This window comes from Amblyomma mixtum, chromosome 2 (genome assembly GCF_055824585.1).
Source record: "Amblyomma mixtum isolate Tamu chromosome 2, ASM5582458v1, whole genome shotgun sequence".
Taxonomy (NCBI): Eukaryota; Metazoa; Arthropoda; class Arachnida; order Ixodida; family Ixodidae; genus Amblyomma; species Amblyomma mixtum.
In genome coordinates this window covers 254,248,358-254,275,594 of record NC_143013.1, presented here as the reverse complement: position 1 = coordinate 254,275,594, position 27,237 = coordinate 254,248,358, and the positions used below count along the sequence as shown (strand labels likewise).

Genomic DNA, 27,237 nt, shown 5'->3' with positions numbered 1-27,237 from the left:
TTTGGGGCTAGTATCACCATTATCAATCATGTTTGTTCCCCGCATTCGCGTCGAGCGGCCGCTTTTCTGACGAGGCACCTCGTAGAATAGAATCCCTCAACGAAGCAAAAGTAACGCAAAGCTTTGAACTTTCCGGCTCTTCTCCTCTCCTAGCGCTCCGCAGGATGATCGAGCGTCTCACTTGGCCGAGGCTCCGTGGTGACGTGTTCGCGCGCGCTTTTTTGGCTCCGCAGCAGACGCCGGCGCCATTGTCGAGGGTAGAGATCGCGCTTTGTTTTCTTTTGGTGCGACACAGTTTTGGCGGGAAGCGTTTCTCCAGCTGTGACGGTGTCCACGCGATGCAGGGACGCCAAGCTTCTGTTGCGCAACAACGGGAGGTAGTCGGAAAGGTTTTTCGTCATTCCGTCCGGAAAAAGCAATGCGGCTCGCCGAAAGGTCCTGCTGCGCAGGATCGGCCGGACATACTTCGATGTCATGCTAGATCCCCGTCTTTACGATGTGAGTGGCCTTTCTACAGCTGTCAGTCGCTTTTTTTTTTTTTCGGAGCGTTCGGTGTGAACCGCGAGCAACTGCAGTCTTTCTTCGCAGTTAATGCCGTTTGGCACGGTTGTGGATGGATTCGTTCAGTCTCGGGCTACGAAAGCCGTGCTTCTCGTTGTCTTAGCCCCGCCGTTCACGCTGCTGGCTCCGCTAGGCTCTGCAGGTGTAGCGTGGCGTATTGGTTTGGTTGTAGTCGGACTCGTTCGTGGGCTCGACTCAAAACTTGCGCTTCATGTTGTCTGAGCTCCACCGTTTACGCTGGTCGCGGTGCAGGTCTAGCTTCCATATTGCGCGCATCGCATTTGTTTTGTTGCAGTTGGACTCCTTTGCTCACGAACTCGATACCAAAGGGGCGGTTCTCGCTGTTAAACCCCCGCTGTTCTTGCTGCTCGCGGTGCAGGTCTAGCATTCATGTGGCGCGCATTGCTGGCAGTATTTGCTCTGGCAGGGTTCATATCAAAATCGGTTGTTACAAAATCGGGCACAGTAACCGAACTATCGCTTGAATACGTACTCGATATCTACGTGGATAATACTTCAGAATGCAAGCGAGGACCTCTGTCAAACATGCTGCATGCATTTATTTGTGTTTTAAATTTTCGCGTCAAGCAACTTCCTAAACGAGCTACGTTTTGCTTCGAACAGGACTGAGTGAATTCGACTTTTGGTTTTTCAGCGCTTGAATTATTTTCGCGCTGATTAGACCGAAAGCGATTAATTAACTGCGGCAGTCCAGGCTGCTGCGTGTTATGTATGGCAGTTACACGAGGGAAGAAATTGTCCTCTTATAGGCCATTATTGCATATACTGACCCAAGATGACAATCACCTAAAAAAGACAACATTCTAGTGAGCCATGCAGCATTGTAGCTTTATACAGTGCGCAACTAGGGCATCGTATTCACCTAGTTACAAACAAACCGTGAGGGTCTACCGTCAGTCAGTTCCTTTTTTCCTGCACTAAAAAAAAATTAAGTCTGAGATGAGTAGGCGCCTACCCACAGCCGATTGCACGAGCAAACGCGCGTTACACCGCCATCAGTTCATTAAGGCCTAGGCCTCACGTGAGGCCTAGGCTTGTTTTGATGACATACGACTAGACGTACGTCACGTATGTCATACGACTAGTCGTATATCGTACCACTTCCTCTTGGCGGAATTAGGTTCTGAATAAGGTTGGGCAAAAGACACCCTCGAAAAACAACACTTTGAGGATGTTCACTGGCTCGCTCGCGCATGCCATTTCCACCGTGTGCACCGCAATCAAAGCGATTGCAGTACAATAAGTTCCGATAAAGCAGTGCAACATGGGTCGGGGCAGTTGTTTGGGTAACTATAATTTTTTTTAATCTTCCATGTCATGATCTCATTGAGGCTGAATCGAAGGCAGAAAAATTGGAGGATTATCAAGGTTAAGCCCAGTGGATGCGAAGCATGTCCTTAGCGTTTGGAGGCATCTTGACCGCATACACGCCCGGCGCAGACGCTGGCGCGGTTGCGGGCACAGAGACTGATTGATTGATTGATTGATTGATTGATTGATTGATTGATTGATTACTTTGGGGTATTCTTGGGAGGGGATACTGGTCCCGACGTATGTTGGCCAGTTGGTGGCATCACTCTTGGGGACCAGGGGAAGGGGTAGGGGGATGTAGGAAGGGGAGAGGGTATGGTCGTCGCCGCGACGGGAGCGGTCTGTGTCCGTGCAGGGGGAGGGGTCATGGAGTAGCGCCGCCGCCGCAACAGCAGCTCGCGGGGGGAAGCCTCGGTGCACTAGGATAGTGTGCAAGCACCGGGCTGGGGGAGGCAGATTCCTAGACCTTCATGTGGCTGGGAGGAGCCGAAGGTCTAGAAGGGTCCAGGTCCAAGGCTGCAGGTCCAGGAGGCCGCAGGCCTTGGGACTGACGCGACGGCGGGCGCGCGCCGCCTCATCCCTGGCGTGACGTCACATATCACGTGATGCAGCGATGGTGGCGCCGCCGCCGCGTCGCGCGCGACGGCGCGAACCGAAGCGTGGAGGCCTCCGCCGGGCGACGTCCGACGGCGCGATATGAGGCCCCATCTGCAGCCGGTGTGACGTCATGTCACGTGACCTACTTGAAGGTCACTTGAAGGTCAATGGTGGCCACCGCCGGGCGTCGCGCGAAGGCCCGAAACCTACGTTAATATGCTTCGCATAAAATGCACGCGCGTTCTACTGCGCGCCAAAAGGCGAGCATTGGGAGCGTCTGCTATCTTCCCCCCGCCTGGGTGCCGCCACCGTCGGCGTCCGGGATTAGCCGAAAGGAGGAGCACCGTCATAGGAGGAGGAAAGAGGAGATGGTATGGTATATGGGGTTTAAAGTCCCAAAGCGACTCAGGCTGAGAGACGCCGTAGTGAAGGGCTACTGCCGTAGAAGGGCAGTGGCGCATCGCTTGACCGCTGTACCACAGCGCCAGGAGTGGTAGGGAAGACTCCCAGGGACCTATGAATGGAGAGAATGACAAATTCCGCATATATGGCCGCCGCGGTGGCTCAGTGATTATGGCGCTCGGCTGCTGACCCGAAAAGACGAGGTTTCTATCCCGGCCGCGGCTGCCGAATTTCGATGGAGGTGAAACTCTGGAGGTCCGTATACTGTGCGATGTCGGTGCTCACATTAAAAAAAACCGCAGGTGTTTGAAATTTCCGGAGCCCTTCACTACAGCGTCCCCTATAGTCCGAGTCCCTTCGAGACGTTGAACTCCCATAAACCAATTCCGCATATACGGACATCAACCCATTATCGCTACTGCCATCTGTGAACACTGATGTGAACACCGGAACCGAAGGGGAAACCGAACTGCTAGCGCACCCAATTCGCATTTGGCCTAACTGTGCAAATCGAGAACATTTTTTTTACAGTTGTCAGAATTTGTTGACACTTTACATCTCCCTCCGCGCGCCTCTCCCCATCCGCTGCACGCTCTCGCCGTGCTGCTGCCAATACCCTCCTCTCCTGCTCCGCGTGCGTTCTGCCTCTCCTCCGTGCTTGACTGTTCGTGCAGCATTCGCAACCTCGGCCGCATTTCCATGGAAGCGAAACGCAAAAGGCGTACGAGTACGAGTGCTGTGCGATGTCAGTGCACAAAGATCCCCAGGTGGTCGAAATTACTTCAGCCCTCCACTATAGCATATCTTCCTTCTTTCACTCCCTCCTACACCAATCCGCCATGGCGCGGTTGAGGTGCCAACCTTTAAGTGAAAGTTACTGCACCCTTTGTTCCCCTCCCCAAGTGTAGGGTAGCCAAATGGGCATCGCCTGGTTAACCTGCCTGCCTTTCCGTCTATTTCTCTCTCTCTCTACTGCACCCTTTCCATTCCTCAAAAACCAATATTCGTGACACTGCGTGCAGAAGCGACCACACACCGTAAAGCCCGGGTTTATGGCTCCAACAGCTATCGCTGAAAAATTTTAGTTAATCCTTCCATCAAGATGACGCCACTTGTCCACGCTTTCGGTTACTTGCTACCATGGCAAAGAGGTTATGCTGCGCAGCAAGGGCTATCGACCACTTTCTTGACGAGCCAATTTAAGCTTAACCCTCCAGTGTCAGCTCAGCTGTACGTTAAAGGGTGTTGATGGCTGCCAGGTCAAACCAGTGTATGGAGTTAGCATGTCATAATCCTTAGGCTTTTGCTACATTATCATAAGTGGTGCACTGGGCAGTTTGGAAGCGCTGCAGGGTTCGCATGAGTTAGCTACCCAATCAGAGTGGGCCTGTAGAAGTTTGCTTATACTATCAGTGTCCCATGAGTGTAGGCCAAGATTTTTAATGAAGAAAATGAAACTAAAACAGTACTGTTTGCAGTGCCCTGTTGAACTATGCTTATTAGTTAATACTGGCTGATGAACTTGTAACCTATCACGTATGAATGCTATTCCACTCTCCTGCAATTCGAAGCATCGGCAGCTCACTAGCAAAGCCAATAAACTGGGAACTAGCACACACAGCACAGACTTTGTTGACCACTTTTATTCACGCAACTTGCACAAATGGCTGCAAAGCCCCAGGACGTTTGGTTTCAGCACTACAAGAACATGAGAATGGCCGTGTTGTACACACACATGCACGCACATACTGAGACGGAAAACCGGGACGTCTAGAAAAACATGCTTCCAGTATCCACACCACACAGGAACTTTGCAATGTTGGCTAAGCAGTCACATATGATGAAAGCGGCACTGCTTTGGCAGTCCCACTACATCGCTGCCTGTGAAGCTTATACCAATGTAATGCCAATAATGTCCAAGCAACAGGTGGATTGCATCTGACCAAAAGTTAAATAACCTGGACTTTTCACGCACAACTTTCTTAACATGACCATGGAAGATCAGCACAGCTGGAATTTTATTCTGGTGACTAGCACAAGTCTTGAAGAAAACTCACACCGGGGAGTAAAGAAAGGAGGTTGTTAGGTGTGCCAACTGTAACCTCTACGATGTAAGTGCCTAGCAGGAGAGGGAGTTGGCAGTGTTTTCAGAAAGCACTGTCTACAGGGGCTGGCGGAAGTTCTTGCCGGCGTAGACAGCATTGCCTCCAAGCTGCTCCTCGATGCGTAGCAGCTGGTTATACTTGCAGAGGCGCTCAGAGCGGCATGGAGCACCAGTCTTGATCTGTCCCGTGCTCAGGCCCACCACGATGTCTGCGATCGTGGAGTCTTCAGTCTCGCCACTGCGGTGGGACACCATGGTTCCCCAGCCATTCTTCTTGGCCAACTGATGCCTGCATGAGCAAAGCAGCAAGGGCAGTCCACCAACTTAGTAGAGGCAAAACAACCGCTAACAACAACAATCTGATAACATGCGACACTATGGCAGCATATAGTATTTTTAGCCAAAGAGCAGTACCACCATAAGCATTCAGATGCAAGGGGCACTTGAATGAGCATTAGAATAGACAGCAAGGTAAGATTGGTTGTTTTAATAAACTGCTGCAAAAACAAACTTGATGAGATCTGCTACACTATCAGTGTCCTTAGCTGCATGTGAGGTCAGTAACTATTTCTGCTGACAAGAGGAAAAAAGATTGCAATTAGCTTTAAGAGTTACAGGAACAAAAGAGCTAAGACACAAAACTTGAGGGGTCTTGAGAAAATGCGATAGCATTTAGGTCTACAATGCTTTAGTGTCTACAATGAATGCCTAATGTTGTTCCTGCCATTTCCCCTCCAAAACTCCAGTCTGAATATTTGTCATTGCCCTTATGCGGTATGTACGAGTCATCACACTCTGGAATGCTCTAGTACCTTCCACTGCATTATTATATGGGATAATAGCAGTCCCACCCCACTAATCTACATTAATCCACCCATTAAACCCCACTAATCCACTGTAATTCAGTTTCTGGGGAGGGCCTATTACCAAAATTTTCGATGTCCTTTGGAATTTTCAGGGGTGAGCCAACTTCCAAAATTTGGGGGTCCTCAGGTTTTCAAATTTGGTGGTGCTATATGATAGGTCCACCAGCGGCCATGGGGTCTTGATGACGTCCAGGCCCCCTCAATCATATTTACAGATTGCGGGGAGCCCTCATAGCACTCCTGGCGCAGTGGTGCAGCAAATAAGTGATGCACCACTGCCCCGGCAAGTTTCAAACAGAGCAGTGCTTGCAAGACCCAGATTGCTCTTCCCGAGCTCCCGTAAGGCTCTTGCACAGTGCCACGGTAGGCAGGCTGTGGTGACGTTACAAGGTCACTTGACCTCTCTCGACCAATCAGGGAATTTCGTGACAGACGCTGCCATTTTTGCGGAATGTGGACTAATGCTATTGCATTAACATACAAAAGCAATGGATGCATCAATATTGTTTGAGAAGCAACAATTCAAAACAATAACATTAACTTTGCATTAACACTACAAAGCCGCGTTAATGCACACAGTTTCCCACGCAGCAACGCCATGCCACCGCTGCATTGTGTTTAGTGCTGCCTAGTACTGAGCCTATTCACCTTTTTTTGCTTTCCCTACTCCACTCAACTCTTTCAGTGCCACCTCTTAATCAACAGCCCATGCCACCTTCTCCTTTGCCCATGTGCACAGCGCGACCCGAAGGCTGTCAAAGGCTGGCTTCTCCTATCAGCTTGCATGCCTGGTGGTAAAGCTTGCTGTAGCTATATTGAACACCAGGAAAAAAAACGCATTATCGCTTGGTTCTGAATCTAACACAAGATGCATTCTGAAATGCATCTGAAACCGATGAACTAAGGAAAAAAAACAAAAAAACATTACATTCGTGTAAATAAAGCAATAAAGTAAGTCACACTACCACGGGCTGCAAAAAGTTCACAAGATAATGTGCTTGTGTCCGAAGTTTAGTCCTGTGCACACCTTGGTGAAATAGCTCTCAATTTTTGTGTGCTTCTGTAGTGTAGATAACACTTACAGGTGGCCTAGGCCCGGGAACTTTTTGCAAAAGATGCGATGTGCAACATGGGCATATTTAATGCAAATACACATTTATATGGGGTGAACCAAAGCGACGCAGGGCTATGAGGGACACTGTAATGGAGGGTTCCAGATCGCTTTTGACGATCTGGGATTCCTCAATGTGCACTGCCGTCACATAGCACCCGCAGTGGCTTGCATTTCGACTCGATTAAAAACACTGGCATCGCCATGAAAACATACATACATATGCAGGCGGTAGACAAAGATGGGAGGATACAATCAAACTTACGCCCTGATCGATTCGGTGACACTGCCAATCTGGTTGACCTTGAGGAGCAAGCAGTTGCAGGCATTCTTGTCCACGGCCGTCTGAATCCGCTTGGGGTTAGTGACAGTCAGGTCATCACTGCATTGACAAAGTTCACAAGTCAACAAAAACACAGATCTTCTGCTGCTGGTAGCCAACCGAACACACCACATCAGGAATGCAGCTTTTAAAGATGAGCAATTTACTATCACGGTCTATCAGCATCTGGCATTTTCAATCTTTCACTGACGACCACTACAGCACAAAATGAACCAAGTTGAAAGAGGCAAGAACCATCATTCATAGCTTAATGTGACTTTTGCCACACCATGCAGTGCGCTGATATACAGGCAAACAATGAAGTAGTCTTTCTGACACTTTCTTAGCAGGGCAAGCAACATTTACCCGACAATCTGGATCTGGGTCGCCGAGTTCAGCGCAGTCCAGGCATCCCAGTCGTCCTGCTCAAAGGGGTCCTCGATAGAAACGATGGGATAAGACCGGATGAAGTCCTCGTAGACTTCCTTCAGCTGTTCCCTGGTCAGGTAGGAGTTAGGGTCAGAGTTTGGGTTCTTGAAGTCGAGATCGTACTTGCCTGTAAAAATGCAAAAGCAAACAAAGTTCAGTCCACTCACCTCACACATTACCCCTTTTTCGACTAATGCAGAACCCACACTAAAGGTGCTGCACTCGTAGGGTTCAAAAGCAGTGACAGACAAATACTGTAGCGACATGCATCGAGAGGATGGAGGCGGATGACGCAACAGCACAGCTCACCGTCCTTGTAGAACTCAGAGGCAGCGACGTCCATTCCAATCTCGATCTTCCCAGTATATCCAGCCTTCTCGATGGCCTCTTTGATCAACTCCAAGGCCTCCTTGTTGTCCAAGATGTTGGGGGCAAAGCCACCCTCGTCACCAACAGCAGTGGCATCCAAGCCAAACCTTGAAAGCACAAACAAAAATGCCAATCTTAGCTCAGCACCACGCTGAAGAGGTACATGTAGAGAGCTCACAGGCGGAATTTGTATAAATCTGTCAGCAACCATAAGTACCCTAAAAGACCCAACTGAATTCACAAGAAAACTACACTAAGTAGCAAACAATATATAACCGATTAAGAAACTGTTCCTTGCGCGTGTGATGCCTTTTTTAGTCAGCCAACACAAGAAATGTGACTCATCCTCAGAAGACAGCAGTGTCCTTTAGATGCTCACACTGCATACTCAGACCCAAGTTCTAATCACTGTGACCCAAAAATGAGTTCAATGCCAAAAAGCATACTAAATAATACAATGAAATTCTAAGCTTACACGGTACTCAGTAGCGCAAAATGGTCGAGACAGAAAATGGAGTGATGAATCAGACAAACATATACAATCTTTTCCAGGTCTTCCCCACACTGCATTCCATCTTCCACAAATTACCCTCCAGCAAGAGGAAGCTGATTTATGAAATTATTCATTCTTGTCCTTTGCGAAAGCTTGTCTGCAGCAGAACCTGGGAAACGCCTGTTTCTTTAATTGTTCTGTGCATGCAAACTTGTAAAGAAGCAATTCTGTTACGGGCTTCCAGGGAGATGTGGTGTATTGTCTTTGATTACCCATTCCTCGAGGTCGTTTTGTTTCAGACAGGAGATGCTATCTCAACTTGTATCATTCCAATTTCGAACCTTCCTTTTTTTTGCTTTCAAGAGAACCTATTTTCTTCGCCTTCGCTAAATTGCTGCAGGTGCATCCTACACTTTGTTGTTCTCACTTTGTATAATCTGATTTGGCTGCTTTGTGACAAAAGAATCAAATTTTGGCAGCATTTAAATGAATGAAGGCATCATGCCTAGTGTATTTTTGCACACCGAACCCAAATATTGAATCCATTTGTACCTATACCGCATGGATTTTGAAATATCTGACATTTATGGCCAGTTATGCCCAAGCTGTCAACAATCTCCTTAATGAAAATTGTTGAACTTTGAAAATGTAAACCAAAGAAATGGTGCCCCATCAGTCAGGAGAGTGACTCACGCAAAGCCTCAAGTGCAGCAACTGCCTGCGCTACAAACAAGTAATGCACATAAAAGAAAGAGTGGCAGCAGTGCCTACTTCTGCTTGATGACGCTCTTGAGGTTGTGGTAGACCTCGGTGCCCATGCGCATGGCCTCGGTGAAGGAGCTGGCCCCCGTGGGCAGGATCATGAACTCCTGCATGGCCAGCTTGTTGCCAGCATGGCTGCCCCCGTTGATGACGTTGAAGGCAGGCACGGGCATGACCACCTTCGAGTTGCCTGCCAGGTCAGCAATGTGGCGGTACAGCGGCACCCCCTTCTGGGCTGCACCCGCCTTACACACCGCCAGCGACACGCCGAGGATGGCATTGGCGCCAAGGTTGCCTGCACAGCACAGCAAAAACAAGAGCGAAGGTAAGCACATGCTGCTTAGCAGCTCATTGGTTGCACCATGTGGTGCAACGTAGAGAGTAAGTTACACCACAAATACACAAGTGCCGACTCACTGTTCGTAATAGATATAGTTAAGTGCAGCTGACAGCGGCGAAAAACTGGCGCATTCTCGCCATCCAGGTTATTCTGTTTTGTCTATTTTAACCAAATTTAAGTTTAATTTTTTTCTTTTCTTTCGTGTACCTCTACGTGTGTGTGAAATAAATTCAGTCCGATGTCCGTGCTCTGTCTCACCTGTTCCTGTGACTTCATTATTACTTACACACTTATACCAAAATGACAGGTATCAGAGGCTCAGATTCTTCTGGGGCATTCACAAAAGCTAAAAATGTCTATGAGCAAGTAAATTTCACAAAAGAAAAAAAAAAGGAAAAACACTTCAAAAGCTGAGCATTCATAACACCAGCGCTACATATTCGCAACACGGGAGTGCTAAGTAGCACACCAAAAACTTTTCAAATACAATTAAACATGGATGAGACGAATCTCCATACAATGAATTCCCCGATATTATGAAGTTTCTCAATTCCCCAACACAGCCTCCATAGAAGTGAGTCTATCTGTGAACTCCATGCAACAAAAGTGTTGCAGCTGTTGAGCTTGGTATAACAAATTCGGTGCATCGACCATCTGTTAGCCAGAGCTGAGTTACTTGAACTTTAGGCAAACTATGCGAAAGTTTCATGACCATAAAATGAAAACTGACATGAGATGAATATCTAGGAACGCAATAAGTGACCACAGTTGACACAAGGCGCAGTGTTCTATGTGCAAACGCAGCAGTCCCCACTGCCTTCGCTTTTGTAACATCACACCAAGTGGCATTACAACAGCTCATGCTCAAAAGCAGTGAAAATCAATAGGTCATAGCAAAAAAAGAAAAAAAAAAGGGAAAAGAAAAGAGTGAGCAGTGCACACTCATTGCCACCACTCTGTTGCTGGCATGATTCCTGTGCTGATAGCTGTCACGCGTTAGGAGCGGAGTTGGCAGAAAGCATAGGTGATGCGAGGTGTAGGGTCCATTCCCTAGGGTGGTGGGAAGACCGGGAGTAGGAACATATGGGAAGAGTCAGGTGCCTCTACAGAGAGTCTAGCAGCAGTGGTGCAACCATGCATGCTTTCCTCTAACCCGGCCACAGTTGCCTCAGGCTCTGTTGCCTTTCCCATAATGATTTCATCTACATGTTTCTTATTTTGGTTTCTGTTCTGCACTGTGCTTTAGTCTCTTCACGTGAAAACTGCATGCACCAAAAGCCTGGATGTGGCGAAAAATCATGGACTTTTTTTTTTAAGTTTCACTACCCCAATTTCACCGTACAACTACAGCTTATCAGAATGCTGGTGCCGAGTAAAACAAAAAAGTGCATGTCAGTCAAATCCCAAGTCTGTGCTTTCTTTAGCAATAAAGATTGAAGCAAAGCTGTAACATAGGAATCAATATTTAGCCCAAACTTCACACCTTTAGATAATTTTACAAATAAGTTTAATAAAGAAAATTTGCCTGACTGCACATATTTTGTCCTGCTTCATTTATAAGCAGCTCACTTGGCAGCCTTCAAATGAGTTTTGGTAATTAAGCCATCCATATCCTGTGACAAAAATGACCATGCTTACACCTTCCTATGAGTAATTACTCCCTTATTACAAATTTACTCCACCTTGGGGGATTCCCCTAAACATTTGACCAACACTGTTCCCACTTCGAGTTATAGATCAATTCGCTCTCGCCCTACCATAAGGTTGCCGTCCCAGTTAGCTCAGTTGGTAGAGCGACTGCTCCGGTGAAGCGGTGGTCCCGGGTTTGAACCCCGAACCAGGACGAATTTTTCTTTAACTACGAAGTTTCTAGCTGTATAGCTTTTCTTTGTAGCCGTGGGGCTGCGCTCGGGTGGATGCCAATGAGTAATTACTCCCTTATTACAGCACGTTTGTCTGTCGTCCCTCGTCCTTGTGTTTTCTGCGCGCTTTGTGCCAAGTTGGTCAGAGGTACAGATTAAACGTCAGCGTTGCGAAACGGCTGCTTTTCATATGACTAACATTTTACTTCTACCATGAGGAAGTTGTGTAACACGCAATGAGTAACACGCAATTTTATTCTTTAATAGAGCACCACCAGCAACGATTAATGAACCATTTCCTTTTCACCTTGCCTAACAATGATTATCAAGAAAAAGACAGAGCTAGGCACAAAAATGCCAATGTGCCTCTTTTACATACAATATTTTAACTGGAAATCTACACAAGCCCAGCACTGTTCTTCTCACTGAGGCCAGTACGCACACACGCACCTTTGTTCTCTGTGCCATCCAACTCAAGCATGAACTCGTCAATCTTGGTCTGGTCGGTGACGTCAAACCCTTTGCCAATGAGCTGCGGTCCAATAACTTGGTTCACGTTGTTCACAGCCTTGGAGACACCCTTCCCCATGTACTTGGACTTGTCACCATCACGCAGTTCCAGGGCCTCATGGATGCCAGTCGACGCACCCGATGGCACAGCAGCGCGGAACAAGCCTGCAGAGACACAGAGCATAGGTATCCACGAGCAACTCATCCACACAGCACCCTGTGGCACAAAATCCGTCACACGTATGTGCTCTATTCAAACACCGCTCAGCCTTAAGCTAGTTCATTAATACTTTTGACCATGTTGACAGCACGAACAATTCTCACATCTGCAGTAGACATATAGCAAATAGAGCCAGAAGGGTCTTAAATTGCCAAACGCGTGCAACTTTAAAGCACAAAATGGCACATACAAAACGCTTTTGCATTCATATGCCACATTCTGGTCCAATCCAGTACTCTGATCACTACACTGCCATAGCTGTCTTTAAGGGCACCAATTAGAGCACCACTTTCACAGGTATCTATAAAATACCTCTTCAGTGCTGGCTTTTTTGTGCTCACATTTCCCTCAGGGATGATATTTGGTGCTTGGTTTTGCTTAATCCCAGACTTAGTTGCACTGTTTGCCAGTGGCATAGAAAATAAGTCTAACCACAGTACAAGGTCAATGCAAATGATACTCAATAATAATAATAAAAATAATAATGAGCAAAGAATGACATTGAAATTTATCATTATGATGGCGAAATGCCAACCATGACAAGATGAAGGATTTGCGAAAGCCTGCATGACCAATGTTCCAAAGAAATTACCGGCAAGCATGTATAAATATAAGTACAACATTTCCAGGATCCATCCATCACAATGAAGAGAAAATTCCAACCAGGGGACAATTTAAAAAGTTGAAAGGACTCCACATGGGCGGATGGTGCTATGTGGCACATGGTACCACTTGTTGCACAGCTAAATTTTTTGTTTTGGCATAGCTGCAAGCAACAACACACATTTGTTTTGGATAAACCAAGAAAGTGCCAGAACCAAGTGTACTTGTTAGGCATTGGTAGGCCTAACTAGAGTCGCACTGAATGCAATGTGGAATCACTGCCTATCATAAGAGATCCAATTTTGTCCCCAGTGCTTTAATAAAATAATCTGCGTTAGGACTAAGACTTCTTTGGCAGTGAGGTGAGAGCTACCTTTAGGTTTTATAAAGGTTGGCTTGCCCGCATGACGGCGTTGTGGTGTGGAAAATGAGTGCAAGAGATCGAAGAACATCGTCAAGGACATCCCACGTTTATCTTGTCACGAGGTTTACAACTCTAGCATTGCCAGCAGGGGTCCCAAGGACGCACAGCTGACCTGTCTCCGAGCGCAAAAAGTGATAGCACAGTGCTGACTGGAGAAGCATCCGTTGCAGGGGCACGCTGCACAGTTCGATATATCGAACAACCCACGAAAGTGGAGTTCGATAGAGAGCACAACTGCCCATACTTTTACACAGGATTTTCAAGGAGATAATCTGTGTCTGATATATCTGAACTTGAGCGTAGTTCACTAAAAATTTATTCCACTTTATGTTTTGTAATAAAGAAAGAACTAAGAACAGTAATATAGTAAGATACTGAAAGAAGCTGGAGTTAACAAAAGCAGTGCTGTGCAAGTAATATGCTGAAAATGCCAAGTTAATCAATAGCAGCACAGAAAATGTGCACACATATGCATGACAGCTTGTCCTCTGTTGCACATATTTAACCGCACAACACAACAAATAAGAATGTTGCATCACAATGCTACACACCTGTGTTCCCACAGTCTTGGTGACTGTGGGAACACAGGAAACGAAGCCTTTTGGCTTCGAAAAAAATTCTTTCCTCTGATAATTGCCATTGCCTCAAAGGCATTAGTGCAGATATCTCTGTCAATGTTTTCAGTGTAGCTGAGAATAACCTGCCTTACAGAAGAAGGGCCTGTAATCTAGAAGCCGGGCCTGTAATCTAGAAGCCATTTCGATTCAAGGCCTTCGTAACAAAAGCAATGAATAAATCGCTCGCACAAGCAGTAGTTTCAGGAGTTCCTAATTCAGCAAGTGTGTTAATTAAAGGGCCACTGAAGACCAACTGAAGCTGGATTACACCAACAGATCATTGCATTCTAATGACAAAGAGGCTGTTTTCACTGAAAACAAAGCCTTTATAAGAAAAGATAAAGAATAAAAAACGAACATCGCCACTACCATGTATTTTTGCAAACTGCTTTGCTTCACAGAGATCCCCGAAGCTAGGCTGCACTGCTATTATCTTCCCAACTGCGGTCATGGAGTTCTTTGCTATCATGACTTCATGAGCTTGAATAAAGTGATGAGAAAAAATTTTCCACTCATAAATCGATTTTGCTCGCCAATAAATGAGCTTCTTGGCTGCTGGAAAACCATAAACATAGACAAAAAGAGCCATATAATCAATTTCTTACAAAGAACAAATATGAGATGATGTGCTCAGCAGCCATTTAAGAGCAAAGCACATACATAAATGACCTTCAATGACACCTTGTGAGGCACAAAATGAGAAGTAAAGTCTTATCTGGGAAAGACTTCGCCTGCACCAAGGTCATTTAGGATAAAATCACAGGTGAGAAAGAGGCTCAAAATACACTCCCTGCAAGCCCTTTATTTTCTTCCTTTGTATAGCTCTCTGGCGAAATGCCAACAGAATGGGAAGCCAACAACCTTCTGCACAGTGACAGCTGTCATGTTTTGGCTGAGAACCATAAGTATAAAATTCGACTGATTAGAGCCAACATTCCAGTGGTTACTCATTCTCGTGCTGCTGATCCATTCGCACGATAAAAATATACATTAGCAAGCTAGCGTTATGGACACAATGGCGACGCGTCCTGCGGCATTTCCAAAACCTTTTGTTGCAACATAAAGCGAAGATTGCCCGAAAAGCAAACGCAAACATATTAACTGATTGCAAATCATAGATTTTTACGCTCGAGAAACAAAGCCGTTATTCAAAGAGGCAAAATAAGCGCGGAGACAGCGAATCGCTAAATGCATTTTAGCGAACAAAGCACGCGTCAGTGACGCCCGCTACCTTCTCCCCCGCACTGACCTATGACCTATGAACTGTTCGTACCCTTTTCGGTCAGCAGGTCGACCTCCACAGTCGGGTTTCCTCTGCTGTCGAAGATCTGGCGAGCGTATATCCTCTTGATCGGCATATTGGCACTGCAAAAATAGAAATCCACAATCAAAACGGTGGAATCAATCAAAATGACAGCCGTGCAACAAACTGCTTCAATTGCACCGGACGCGCAACAGTAAAGGAAATCAGAGCAAAGAGATACCGGGCAGCAATGATAACATTAGAATTGTAACATTAAAACATTAGAATTGTCAGTGAGGCGAAGTACTACACCGTTCACGCTGAAACGGGCGTTTTACTAGTACCGGGTAAGATTGATTTTCAAGCCGCAGACTGAGCTCCGTAGTTATTTTCGGGTGAATACAGTGTTAAACGACCGTAACGAGAAGACAGTAGTTAGAGGCTACTGGGCAGATGTCAAGCAGCTCGCAACTTTAGACACAGCTACGTAACCTCCTGTACGAAGGAGCCGTCTCCTTTCGAACCCAAGGTCGAACAATGTCACCCTAAAACAGGAAGAGCAATTCTAGCCGGCTCCGCTGAGAACGCCCGGGGGGCACCGCTCGCCGCGTTCTTCGGCACTCGACCCAATTCACTCACAATTTAGCGCTGATCCAAAGGCTTCGAAAGAGCAGGCTGTACGGCAACGCACGACTGACAGCGGTTCCCGGTCGAACTGACCCGACTCACGCACACACGACGCCTCAGTACAGGGACCGGAGAGAAGGCGACGGCAAGCGAGCGAAGAGGCGACGTGGGAGGGCAGCCAAGCAAGAGCTGCCGCTAGGGGCAGCGAAGAAAACGACGCCTACTTTTTTTTTTTTGTCTATTTTGCGCTTTTTGCTTAATGCTAAATTGCGGCCGTTCAAGAAAAGGATTATCTTTTCGCGGCCTCACTGCGTCACGATTCTCGAATGCGTCTCCGTACGCATTTTTTTCTTCGCGAACGAGCGAAATTGGGTTGAGTGCCGCCGCCGCGATGAAGTTACGCCACACACGTTCAAGAGGGGGGGTGTCTGTAGTCGCATGATTCATGTAGACGATGCTGTGTTGAGCTGTGGTTCTCAGGTGGTGCTCGGACTTCTCCGCAACTTACCCGGCGTCCACAACACCGATCAAATGGACTGGCATCGAAACTAGAAGCAACGGTTCATCATGAGGCCGATCATAGACCTCAACGAATGCATCAGGGACTCTCCGAAATTTCGGTAAGCTGCTCGCGGCGCGTCGTGTATGGGTGTTGCATTTTATCGTTTCGACGAAAGAACCTGCGAAAGTCTTTCTTCTTACGGATCCCCTGCGCTCAAGACGTTCTTGAAGATTTACGAACCTGTCTCGTGTATCGCGCAGTCGGCGTATATACTAGCTTTACGCCCATCGATAGACAGGATGCTATCCTCCGATATAGGACGATATCCTCCAGATTAACCACTTCCCTCCGGTCTTACGCCGTTCGGTGACGGATCCTGTTACACTAACGCGCTGATCTTCCAAAACGAAAGAGCTGCAAAGTGTGTGCTTGATGGAAGCAGCTGTTAATTCCAAACACATTCTCTCTGTCTTGTTAGGGAGGCGCTAGAAGAAAATGAAGAAAGCATCGATCAACTGGAAATTAAGCTTGATAAAGTAAGTTCATCCATTTAGACTTAGTTCACTGTTGCTATTCAGTTATCCTTGAACTGATTCCCTCTACCGCTCGTTGTAACCTTGCTTTGCAGTTGGTAAAGCTATGCACTGTAATGGTTGATACTGGGAAAAGCCATGTCACAGCGAAAAGGTACGCTTACTTTGGCTTTCTGTATTGGTTAAATTTGATGTTGGTTCGCACTTCTCTCGGTTTTAGTGTTGAAATCGTTGAGCACATCATATTAAACCATTAGTTATCGAGAAAGGGATAATATAACTGATGCTTGTAAGAATTCATACATTGTCATGTGTATTTGGTTTCACACATTTGGTAACTGGGCGCATGTGCTACTCATTTCTGCCTTGCAAACAGTGCATTCATCAATGGAATCTGGGACTTGGTTGGATATTTCAAGGACAACGCATCTGTCGTGGTTAGTATTCCGAAGGTCATTTGCCCTTCGACATGCCAGTCGAAATGCATCCATTATTTGTGAATCAAAATGACTGTGAAACATATCGACACATATTTTCTTTTTTTTCAGAATTCACTAAATAGGTTTATACAGATTCTCACAGATGTATTGAAGTTCCAGTCTGTGAGTATGATCACCAGCGCCGTAGTGCAGTGGTTGTTTGAACACGATGCTTGAATTTTTTCACTGCTCATAGAAGGGCATTTACCAAGTTTTTATGTTGCATCTCTTGCTCAGATACTTCTCGAGCATGCACAGAAGTCCATAGTAAAGAACCTGAGCAATTTCATCAAGAAGTAAGTGGAATCTTTTTTTTCTTCTTGAGATATGTCATTGGACCACACAGCCAGTGTTTTTTTTCTCTTGGGCTTGTGATTTTCTAGGTTTTCTATTTTTTTACCAGAGAGATGTGTTAGGGTTATAACAGTATATGTAATTTATATTGCAGTCATTTTGGATGTTGGTTGTCTAAAGCTTGCAGACAGTTTGACAATTCAGTTGTGCTTAAACTGAAATCCAGATTTTGAAGAAGATTTGGTAGTTTATTTTTTCCCGAGTGCAGTTGAAAGTTGAATGATTTAGAACATGCTCACAACAGAAGTGCAAATGAAGGAAGGCAGGTAGGATTCACAAGAAGACCAGCAACGATATTTGGTTGGCCGCCGTATTCGAAGTAGTGAACATATATTGGCATACACATGATGAGAAAACTGGGTGGTGTTTCGTGACAAATGAAAATTTTGTTCTGTCATGCTCACCCTTTCATGATCCATTTCAGCGACATCCGCCAGAGCAAGGAGACCAGACGCCACTTCGAAAAGATCAGCGATGACCTGGATAACGCCCTATTCCGTAACTCTCAGGTGCAACGTACCAAGGTTTCTGAATGTGAGGATGCCCACAATGTGTTGATCGCCACTCGTTCCTGCTTCCAGCACCTAGCACTTGATTATGTTCACCAGGTATGTTCACCAGATTATATTCACCAGATAATGTACTGTGTAGTCCTTCTTGTATAACAGTACACATACAGAGCAGCATTCAGAATATGTAACGGATCAAAAAGCGATGCATATTGCAAGCACTTAAAAAAAAAATTTTGGGTCAACAACATTGTTTTGTTACGACAGCTTAACAACAACGCAAACATTATGTGGGAAACAAGTAGTTAAAGGGAGTGTCAGTGTTTGAAGTCTCAGAAAGGGTCTTGCCTGTTTACCTATTTGCACAATACAGCAGTGAGTTGTATCATGCAAATTGTTCTGATTTTTTATTTTTAAGTTTTCTCTTCTTTAATACACATTTTGAGCATCGAAGGTGATAAAAAAAAGAAATTGACAGGACGCAGCTACCACTGCTACCACTGGAGGGTTACCACTTCCATAGTAACCCTTCCATGGTAACCCTTCTATGGTTACCACTTCCATGGTAACCCTCCTCATCTTTCTGGGGTAACCTACCCTCTGAGTGGTTCCTATAACAGCACACCCACCGGTTACGCAGACAACTACTACGACGTGCAGCCCAGGAATGGGCCCTTAACAGGCGTCGCTGTGGAAGAAGCTTGGAGGAAAGTCGGGTTTAGATAACTCTGGAACTGGTTCTATTCCACATTGAAAATGTTTCATTACTTTGGGAAATACACAGCATTTCTCGGTCGTGCTTGCTCTGTAGAATAACCAGTGGCTCCAAATATATCAAGCACTGTTTTCATATATTAATTTCTGCAATTTGTTGTGGCTAACGATAAGAAAAGGTAACATTAATGATTCACAAATTACAGAAAAAAGATTGTGCGAACATTGCTAACATTGACTACTTTTTTTCGACAGAGCAATGTTTCCTTCATTACAATATCATCCCCATGCAAAATATTCATGAATTTCTTATGTTGTGCTCATTTTATTTATCGTTAGCACCTTTCAGATAATTATTTCGTCCATTGCATCGTTACAACACAGTAGTAGTAACGTCAATATACGCAGTACTGATTTTTGGCTAATTCCCTGTTTCCTCTCCAATTACAAACTGAAGTCCATGAAACACAACCTCTTGTTAATTCCAAATAATTATCAGCAATTTAACAACCCCAACCTTACCCATCTGTGACACTGTTTTTTGACCCATTTTGTGTTGTAGATTTTGTTTCCTTTACTCACCTGATTTTTTTCGCTCACTGTTGTGACTGTTTATCATGTGCTACGCACATTTCTCTCTCTCTCTCTTTGCATGGGTGTGTACATGTATGTGTTTTGTACCACAGATTGTGTATCTTGTGTTTCATGTTATTTCATTTGCTGAGGTATTTACTTTGATAATCTCTCATATCTATGATTTCAGTTCTTGGTAGTACTACAAAACTGTGTACATATCCTAGATCAAACAAAATTTTACTCGTATACATCTTTGCCATGCAATTATGCTTTGAAGTTTTGTGTGTGTTTAGTTACTTTGTATGATATGCCCTGCCTTGTAGTGTTATGGGCCCTGGGCCTCGCCAAGCTGACTGTAGCATCTTTTAGCCCAGTTGACCACCAGAATATTTCCGGAAAATAAAAAATTGATTTCAGTTTGACTGACACTTTAGAAAGCCAACCAGATTACTTTTTTTTTTTTTTGCAGCTTAGTTGCCTGCAATCCAAGAAGAGGCACGAGGTGCTGCAAACCGTAAGTAATAGTATGTGACTACCAATGGCAGATCTGAAGCAGCAGCGTAGCCTTGAAACTGCTTTAACCCCTTTGATTTCTTTGTTCTTCCTAGCTCTTGTCTCTCACGGGCGCCTACAGTACTTACTTCCACCAGGGCCATGATCTCTTTGAGGACTCTGAACCATTCTTGAAACAGTTGGGAACCACCGTGAGTGCCTCCTTCAATTGCTTGATGTGTTCCTTTGAGACCTTTTCCGAAGGGGTCAGGGCTACATTGCCCGTTACGAAACAGCTCACTGAATGGCTTTAGCATTTGAGTCATATTTTACACTTTTTGCTTTTCAGCTTGAGAAGCTTAACAAAGAGTCTGCTGATCTGTCAAAGCAGCTCGACTCAAGGCACAGTCTTGTGACCTCAAAGGCAAGTCTTACTGGAGTTGTTTTACTGCAACTTTAGTTTCATATCCGTGCACCCAGAAGCACAGATAGTCCGCGTGACCATCATTTGCACCACCAAGAACAAGAGTTCTGAGAGCACACTAAGGTGCATTGAGTTAGCACTTTCAGGGTTTGCATTCCAAACCGGGCACCCACTGAAAGTATTCATTGTGCATAGGCCACTTCCTGGCATTCTTTCCAGACATTTTTTCGAGCTTTCGCATGAAGCGTAATGTGCTAACCACATTAAATTGTCTACTGTAAACTCTTATTCCAGCTGCTGAGATGTTATCAAAATGCTTGCTTCTGTGCATTGAGTGGGGTGCAGTACGAAACGGCTCACACGTATCAACACAGTTGTCATGCTGCCTGGCTGAATCGCTTTCAAAGCGCAACTCCCGAACTGAAACCTCTGAGAATATCTGTTCGGGTAACACCGACCGTGCTCATGTCTGCTACTCGACATTTCCTCGCAGCAGGATGTGATACCCGTGGTCCACAAGGACCCCTCGGCCAACAATGGCATCAGCCTGGAGGGCTACCTGTTCAAGCGCACCTCCAACGCCTTCAAGACCTGGAACAGGCGGTGGTTCATCATCCAGCATGGCCAGCTAGTGTACCGCAAGCGCTCCAAGGACGAGCAGCGCACTGTCATGGAGGAAGACTTGCGACTCTGCACCGTGAAACCCGCACTGGATTTTGAGCGACGGTTCTGCTTTGAGGTCCTGTCACCTTCCAAGTGAGTCCCTGTATCTGTGGTAGTTGGAGAGCACTAGCAATGGGCTGAGCTGAACCGGTCGATTAGACACTCCTCCTCGTGGTGGTCAGCATGGATGAAAAGACGACCACGGCAGCGTATCATGTGATATTCATTCTTCAATGTTTCTTGTTACGTTCGTGCGGATTTCCTGTAGCAAATTTGCATGTGGACCTGTCTTTGAAAGAGCATCATGCTCTTGTAACAGTGAGGCTCACTGGTAATCTGCTGGTAATCTGGTAATCTGCTGATGTGGCATGGGTGACTCAATCTCTGTTGTTTTTATAGTTCTGATGCCTAATAAGTGTCTCCATCTCTGTTGGGGGATGCTTCAACGTTCTAGTTTCTGTCATATAATTCTGGAAAGTACTGTTATAGCAGGGATTAATAACGAATATGGTCATTATAACAGATCTTTTATGGCCAACGAAAAGATTCCGCAGCCAGTAACCTAATATCAGCATTATTTTACTAGAGTTGCTATGTGTGCGAGTGGTTTAGACTGATAGAATGGGAAAGGAGTTTTAATGTCTTAGCACATACCCATGTACTTGCTTTAAAAAAAAAAAAGAAGATATATGGAGCACTGAGATTAAAAGTCTTCTTTTTATTTTGCCATTTTTCAATTTATTTCTTTGTTTCACTTTGCGGGCATTAAACATGGCATAACACTTTACCTTTTGGGTATTCCTGAGTTGCATGACAAAAGTTAGATGTAAATTTTGTCCACAGCCATCTTACCTTTTGTGGTGAAATATTATCAAACAGCTGTTGCCATCCAGTTCTGAGTTAAGAAATAGCAGTAATGCTGCTGGTAATTCATAATTTACAGCGGCCTCTGCTAGTTAGTAAACTGTTAAGGAGTGATGAGACATCTACTGAATCTGTCGCAAGCTGAGTACAACCTGGAGAGCGACTTGTTTTTTTCTGCCTTAGTTGATGTTGAGGGCACAAATTATATGACAGGTCTCTGTTGTTTGCCTTGCATTTTGATATCTGGGAGAGGTGTGTATCCTTCACCTTTGCGCAGTTTCTGTAGCACTGGATTGGTCGTCATTTGGCTTACAGCTCTTTTTCTTTTTTGATTGGAATTTATCTTTAGAAACCTGTCTTGAAGTGTACTTTTTTTTTGCAGGACTCACATGCTTCAAGCTGATTCTCAAGAGTCATATGACTGCTGGATTACAGCTCTGCAGTCAGGAATCTCACATGCTTTGAACCAGCCCACACAAGATGAAGATGACAGGAAGCTTTCCAAAGATGTAAGTAGATTACATGCTCTTTTTAGTGCAATATGCATTTAACGCAACCCTGTTATGCAATGTTACAAATATCCCTTTAACTGAATAGAAGAGGGAGAAAATTGTGTATTACCTGTCAGGCATAAAATTAATTGTCTGTACTCAAGAAAAACAGCACAGATGTTATAATTGGTAATTAACTTTTTTCATGCTTGGAATGCAGGACTGGAAGGCATCGTCAGATTCTTCACTTTCATCGTTGTCAAGGCAGAGTGCTAACCCAGTACCAAAACCTCCAAGGACTCACATGTAGGTGTTTTGTTGCTTTATGTGTTTAATTTTGAACACAATTTCCTCGTGCAATTATCCTGTTGCATGCTTTTTTGCAAGGCCTTTGTAAAATAGGTTGTATTATCATAGGGCAGTTTCTATTTGGAAGCTACTTGTTGACAGTATTGTGTAATATCTAAGGCCATGAGATGTGTCTCTTGCTCAGGATGACTACGTAAAAAGCACTGAAGCCTTCAGATGGCAGTGCTTTGTAAAGCACTTTGTCAAGGTGCACTATTCTATTTTACTTGAAAAAAACGGTTTCTCTTTTGTGTTCTTTGGATTTAAAGTAAGGCTAAGCCTAACCACTGCATACCAGGAACGATATGGCCTCTGATATCCTGCTCTGGGCGGTTGACTAACATTTGTTCGTAGGCCTGGATTTAGTCTGGTGGGTTGGCTGCTATCTAATTTTAGAGGACTAATTCTACCGAAGCAAATTAGTATGCTGAACGGCGATCCTGTTCATGAAAAAAAAAATAAAAAATGGAGCTGCGGCATTTGGGCATTCATAGCTGAAAAGTAATGCAAAAAAATAAGGCATTCTGTTCTGTGCACTGTTGCCATTCGCCATGCTAGCAAAACTGCTTGATGTAGTGACGAATACTTGAAAGCACTGCGGCATAGTCTCATAAAAAATTGTTCGTAAGTGTAGGCTGTGACCTAGACTACGATACACCTCTTATCTTTTTCTTGTGGATCATTCTTGTAAAGACTGCGTTCTTTTATATCTGACTGCAGCCAACTGACCAGCATCCCAGGAAATGAACTGTGCTGCGACTGCCGTTCCCCAAGCCCTAGCTGGGCCAGCATCAATCTCGGTGTGACCCTGTGCATTGAATGCTCTGGGATACACAGGTTGGTTGCGACTTTGTTGACTTCGAATGGTTGCACTGTTGCCTCACTCCGCTGAGCTGGCAATCTGTACTGTTGCTTTACGTTTTGCAATGTGTGGCAACAGAGCAGAAAAGTTTTCTTTCGAGTGACAAGACAGAAGAGCAAGACTACATACAAAGCACTAACTAGGGGGTTACTCAAAAGAAAAGTGCTTTTCTGCAGTATTACCATAAGACTTAACTACCCTGTCTTGCACTGCTAACATCATGTTGCTTCCAGTTTTAACATCTAGTGCTTGTCCAAAACATCAACGCTAACCAGCTTTATCAATTGAGGTCATCCTCTCTTTTCTCAGCTGTTGATATATGTGTGGAGAGAATAGGCACAAAAGCTAGTAAGCACTGAAGAGAGGCCACACACGCACAGATGAGCAGTATGTTCCCCCTTAGGCGTGTTATGGTGTTTTCATGCCGCTTTTGAGCATGGCTTGGTACTGACTAGATCAGTTGTTTGATTGTACTTACAGGGCTTTAAATCAGCGAGCGATTCGTGAGTGAATCTGTCTGAGTCTGGTGAGTTGGGGCTTTGATGGATTTCAACCGCGAAATTCTTACAGAAACTGAACACTGAATTTAAGGGCCTAATTTTTTTTGGCACATTGGAAAGCTTGCTGTCTAAGGTGCTGGATTCTGCAATGGTTTTGTTGAAAATGCTGTAGAAAATTTGTACTGAGAATTTTTAAATCGGTGTGTGCATCCATTTTTATGTGCCCTGATGCTGGAAATCATGATCAGCGAGCGCGATTGCACGTCAGCAAAAGTGTTGTACCAAAACCTAATATAAATCTCGCCTATCGCACAGTAATAAGGTATCTTTAGCGTAGAGTCCCGCCCATTTTAGTTTCCACACCCGTAGCTGTTACGGCCCGGTGAGGTATGCCTTGTCGACAAAAGTTTTAGTAGACCATGCCTGCCACTGCATCCAAGAAATTCACAACATTGTAGTGCCATCTAGTCAAAAAAGCTAGAAGCGCGTGGTAGAGGATGCGGAATGAGCATTGCTCTTTATCAAAGGGCAGACTGGAGAGAGATTAAACTATATAATAAAACATGACAAACACTCCTGAAAGAAAAAAAACACTGTGCACTTAAAACAAATTAGCGATACTTCACCGAGATACGCTCGCATGGTGGGCTACATTGATAATGCTGGGTTTCACTGCTAGATGGCTTTTTATGCGATTTTTCAATGCCAAATTAAAATTATAAATCGTTGTTTCTTTGATATTGCAGTGCTCAATTCTTAACAATATGAGGCACAATCTTTTCATTTCCTCCATAATCTAATGACACGGTTTGGTCAGTGGTTGGTCCCTTTAACAGGCAGTTTTCGGTGGGTAACAAGAGGCAGATTTGAAGAAGCCAAAGCAAACTCTGCAGTGGAAATAAATATCAGTCTGTGCTTAGGACAAGGGAGTGACACTCTCATAGAGCCAATGGGGATGTTTTTTTTTCGAAGTCGATGGTGGCGGCACCTGGGAGAGGCGGTAAACGCATCAAAAATCCAATATGGCGGCGCGCGTTTAGGCGGCTGGTTGTGGCCGGTTGCTCGCGCTACAGTGCACTGTACTCGCGCGTTCCTGGTGCTGGTGGCCGCTAGCTCAATCCAAGCTTTGGAAATACTGGTGGTTAACTGATCCCGCGCTGCATTCACGCTTGATTTCCTAAGTACTTACGGAATCTGCTCACTCGCTTCTGTATTTCGATGTGTCTGTTGATGTAGCATGGTACATGGTGGCGAGCGGCACGACTGCAGCAGCTGCGCTCGCTCGAGAACGAAAAGCGTAAATGGTTTTGTACAAAGAACACTTTATTAAAAGAGCATCAGCAGTGACAATCGATGTTCAAAAAGTGATTTTAGGCATCAGTGACATTGCAGTATCAGTAACAGGCATCCTAAAAAATCAAAATAAAAAAACGCCGTTATGTAAACCTAAAAGACATGAGGGCACAGAGAATATATAAGGGACAAAAAAAAGGTATCAAGGTAGGTACAGTATACATAATAAAATGCTACATGACTGAATATAGGTTTGTACGCGACTTTGTAAGAGATTCAGGTAAATAGCAGGGAAGTAAAACATCTGACATGTATTGAAAAGTATCAGTCTGTGGCTATGAATAAATACATGCAGAGAAAGGCAGCGAAAATTTTCAACCTTTGACTCGTGTAGAAGAAATCACAGTTTGTTGGGCTAGGGACAACATAATATGCTGCAGTGCTAGTTCTTAGTATAAAGACTCCAAGAAAAGCTCACTGTGTCGCTCGACATGCCGCCAATGACGCTGCTTCAGTGCGAATGTCGCCGTTTTCGCTTGCGCGGCTGACCGGGCGTCGTCTGCTTGTCGTCTGCTGCCGCGTTACCCGCGTCGTCATCTTCGCAACTAATTTCTTTGATATCTTATTTTTAATACCTATGGCTGGTTATAATTTAGTTCATAAGCATGTTTTTATTATTGATAGTGGTCGAAAATTTTCACTTTTATTAGGCTTAACTGCAGCCGCGTTTACCGCCGATACCAGGATCGCTGCAATTGTTTCGTCCGTTGCGCCACCCTCGGCGCGGACGCGCAACTTGCAACATGCCACAGCCCTGCTTAGGACCCCCAAACTTGTGTGAAAGAAAAAGTACAAATTTTGGCAGTGATGTCATCACAGTTAACTGAGAATCTCAATTGATGGTCCATTAAAAAGGAGCAAGGAATCGGCGGTATTTTGTTTGCCTAGTGTCATGGTGTTAGATTCTTGCATCATGGCACATGGTACTGATGGCATTTGAAGAAAGTGCACATGTTGCTTATTTACTGATACTGGTGCAGTGTCTCCCTCTAAAGGACCTTTGTTCAACTGCATTTTCAGGAGCTTGGGTGTCCATGTGTCCAAGGTGCGCTCCTTAACGCTCGACACATGGGAGCCGGAAATACTCAAGGTGATGGCCGAGCTAGGCAACACGGTCATCAATAGTGTCTACGAGGCTCGTGTGGATGAAAATGTTGCTGTCAGGGCCACGCCAGACTGTACCAGGTGCGTGCTCTTTTTTCTTCCTATTTTCTTTGCTAGGCACTGCCTTCTTGTGAATGTTGCTGGTCTTTTTTTTTTTTCCTTTTTCCTGAAAACACCGAAAGTCCTCACAGACTAACAAAAGATCCATGAATCATGTTTGCAGGTTATTGATAAAGTTGACTCGGGTGACATTTAACCATTTGTTGTTGTAGCAAGATTTATCCAAGATATATGATGCAAAATGTGGGTGTGACATGCTTTCATTTGTGCTGGGCGGTCCCAGGTAGTGAATTAGTTGTGCGGAATAGGAATAATCCTGTTAGTCAGATTTGTAAGTTTGGGAACATTCGCAAGTTTCTAGTGACATTTGGCTTGTTGATACCAAAGCTCAATGTAATGTATCAGCCTTCTTTTGGGTTTACTTGTGTGTGTTATCCTATAGCCTGTGCACTTCATATAGGATGCTTTTTGAGGCTTAGAGCGGAATTAAAGTTATTCCTTTTGCTAAGAATCATCATTGGGATGCTAGTAGGCGAACATTAATAAAGATAGGTGCCTAGAAAAAAGCATCATTCCAGCCAGCATTTTTTATGTGTCCTAGTAGGTTCACAGAAA

The 27,237-nt window shown here is 45.0% G+C and overlaps 2 protein-coding genes across 5 annotated transcripts in view; one reads left to right on the top strand and one right to left on the bottom strand.

Annotated features, from left to right (window-relative positions):
- Positions 1-4,517: 4,517 nt before the first annotated feature.
- Eno (alpha-enolase) lies at positions 4,518-15,965 on the bottom strand. Its single transcript, XM_089573567.1, has 8 exons — positions 15,807-15,965; positions 15,198-15,289; positions 12,001-12,225; positions 9,358-9,643; positions 8,034-8,200; positions 7,662-7,851; positions 7,239-7,355; positions 4,518-5,285 (listed from the first exon to the last, which is right to left on the bottom strand). Exons 2-8 carry the CDS (start codon positions 15,280-15,282, stop codon positions 5,054-5,056), a joined length of 1,302 nt encoding a protein of 433 aa, XP_089429693.1. The 5' UTR covers positions 15,283-15,289; positions 15,807-15,965; the 3' UTR covers positions 4,518-5,053.
- CenB1A (Centaurin beta 1A) overlaps positions 15,951-27,237 on the top strand; it is a 26,916-nt gene continuing 15,629 nt past the window's right edge. For 2 of the 4 annotated variants that reach the window (XM_089573563.1, XM_089573565.1), the window contains exons 1-15: positions 15,952-16,414; positions 16,775-16,832; positions 16,925-16,983; positions 17,206-17,266; positions 17,378-17,431; positions 17,546-17,604; positions 18,087-18,270; positions 19,931-19,975; positions 20,070-20,165; positions 20,303-20,377; positions 20,871-21,133; positions 22,287-22,413; positions 22,616-22,701; positions 23,464-23,580; positions 26,479-26,643. In XM_089573563.1, the coding sequence (XP_089429689.1) occupies positions 16,362-16,414; positions 16,775-16,832; positions 16,925-16,983; positions 17,206-17,266; positions 17,378-17,431; positions 17,546-17,604; positions 18,087-18,270; positions 19,931-19,975; positions 20,070-20,165; positions 20,303-20,377; positions 20,871-21,133; positions 22,287-22,413; positions 22,616-22,701; positions 23,464-23,580; positions 26,479-26,643 (1,502 nt within the window). In that variant the 5' untranslated portion in view covers positions 15,952-16,361. Of the gene's footprint in view, positions 16,415-16,774; positions 16,833-16,924; positions 16,984-17,205; positions 17,267-17,377; positions 17,432-17,545; positions 17,605-18,086; positions 18,271-19,930; positions 19,976-20,069; positions 20,166-20,302; positions 20,378-20,870; positions 21,134-22,286; positions 22,414-22,615; positions 22,702-23,463; positions 23,581-26,478; positions 26,644-27,237 lie in introns of all 4 variants that reach the window. The other 2 variants (XM_089573564.1, XM_089573566.1) reach the window with 2 other exon arrangements.